The following is a 1,652-nucleotide window of genomic DNA, read 5'->3' on the forward strand; positions in this document are numbered from 1 at the left end:
GATCCACAGAGCTGAAGAAAAGCAATAGAGAACTGACTGGCAGTGGAAGGGTTAATAATCCAACAGTGCCGAACAGCAGCGTAAGTTTTAACTGCAGTAGGTGTCAAAGTAACAGTGAATAAAACAGGCAGGTGATCCGAGAACACAGAGTCACAGGTTTCCAGGTTAGTCGCAGGCAGACCGCAGGAAATAACCAGGTCCAGTGTGTGTCCGTGTTCGTGTGTAGGGCCGGAAACGGCCTGTACCAGGTTAAAAGAGTCCAGAAGGCTTAAAAAGTCCTTTACCAGAGGCTTTTCGGGACAGCACACATGTATATTGAAGTCTCCAACAATAAGAACATGTTGATAGTTAGTTAAAATCCTAGATAAAAAGTCAGAAAARTCACTTATAAAATCCTTATTGTATTTGGGGGGGCGGTAGACGACAGCACAGAAAACTGGGTTTACGTGTCTCATCTCAAAAGACGTAAACTCAAAGCTGGGGAATGATGTCTGTAGAAAACACTGCTTACATTTGTAGTCCTGTTTGTAAACAGTCGTTGTGCCTTCCCCTCTCCCCGAAGCCCGTGGTGAGTTAAAATAAGAACAATCCGCTGGTAAAAGCTCAGATAGAGCACTGGACTCACCAACACTCAGCCACGTCTCAGTCACACATAAAAAATCCAGGTTTTGGCAACTAAAAAAGTCCCGAAGAATAAAAGTTTTATTCACAAGCGACCTGGYGTTTATCAGGCCAATCCTAACAGGAACTGGATCCTGGGCTTCGACAGGTTGGGAAACTCGGCACAGCGGTCTCAGGTTTTGGAGACACCGTCGGCGCATRTTGAGCCGGGAAGGGCAGGGGCGGCGTTGTGGAGGGGCTTGAACGCCGACCACTGGCACCAAGCAGACATCAACGGGATCCAAGAAACGCCGTGGCACCCGAGAGCCCAGAAACGATCCACGCGATGATCGGGTAAAAGCAGAACAGTGCGTCATGTAAAACTTCAGCTTCACCAGCCGGCCGCTTCGTCTACCRCGACGACGATGACGTCTCCGCCGTGAAAGCAACGCAGGAACCCGGAACAAGTGGCTTGGAATCTCCGACAGAAGCGGGGGCAGGGATTGTTGGCCAGCAACATCTAATAACTCCATATCCTGGACCAAAGGTTGGAGGTCTATCAGTGTGTTACGATCGTACACCAGCAGAGACTCAGTTCCGTAGATGACACAGGTCAGAAACAGTATAAACATCAGCATACGTGAGAATGACAGACGAGCAGCCACACACACCGGCGCCATCTTGCCACTTTTCCTCATGATTTTCCTCAAATCATGATAATGACTGTCACAGGAAAAGTGGAACCACTTCTTTTCTTTTATCGTGTCACAATGTTTTCATTGTGTTTTTATGTAAATCACTGTTTTTACTTTACTGTGAACACAGTAATATAACTGTGGATTTTTCCTGAGAAAATCTTTCATTTATCTGGACTAACAGAAGGTTCAGAACTGATTCTAAAACAGAAATGTTAATTAATTATCATAAATGTTTTGCAGTGATTTCTCTTAGTCTATCTGAAGAAAGCTGAAAAGAGGTTATCATATCATGTTGTTGAACAACCACAGAATTTTAACCTTGGGCTGGCGCCGGCTGGCAAATCTTTATCTTTC

At 45.6% G+C, this 1,652-nt stretch overlaps 2 protein-coding genes across 2 annotated transcripts in view; both read right to left on the reverse strand.

The window, feature by feature from the left end:
• The window catches only part of plekha6 (pleckstrin homology domain containing, family A member 6), a gene marked incomplete in the record, with an annotated part of 107,630 nt that overhangs the window by 39,794 nt on the left and 66,184 nt on the right, over positions 1 to 1,652 (reverse strand).
• LOC106530078 (uncharacterized) lies at positions 38 to 1,282 on the reverse strand (the record flags this gene model as incomplete). Its single annotated transcript, XM_014025639.1, is given in 1 exon segment — positions 38 to 1,282. A coding segment is annotated over 1 exon segment (1,243 nt), but the record flags the coding sequence as incomplete, so codon positions are not given.

Source organism: Austrofundulus limnaeus, unplaced genomic scaffold, assembly GCF_001266775.1.
Source record: "Austrofundulus limnaeus strain Quisiro unplaced genomic scaffold, Austrofundulus_limnaeus-1.0 Scaffold489, whole genome shotgun sequence".
NCBI lineage: Eukaryota > Metazoa > Chordata > Actinopteri > Cyprinodontiformes > Rivulidae > Austrofundulus > Austrofundulus limnaeus.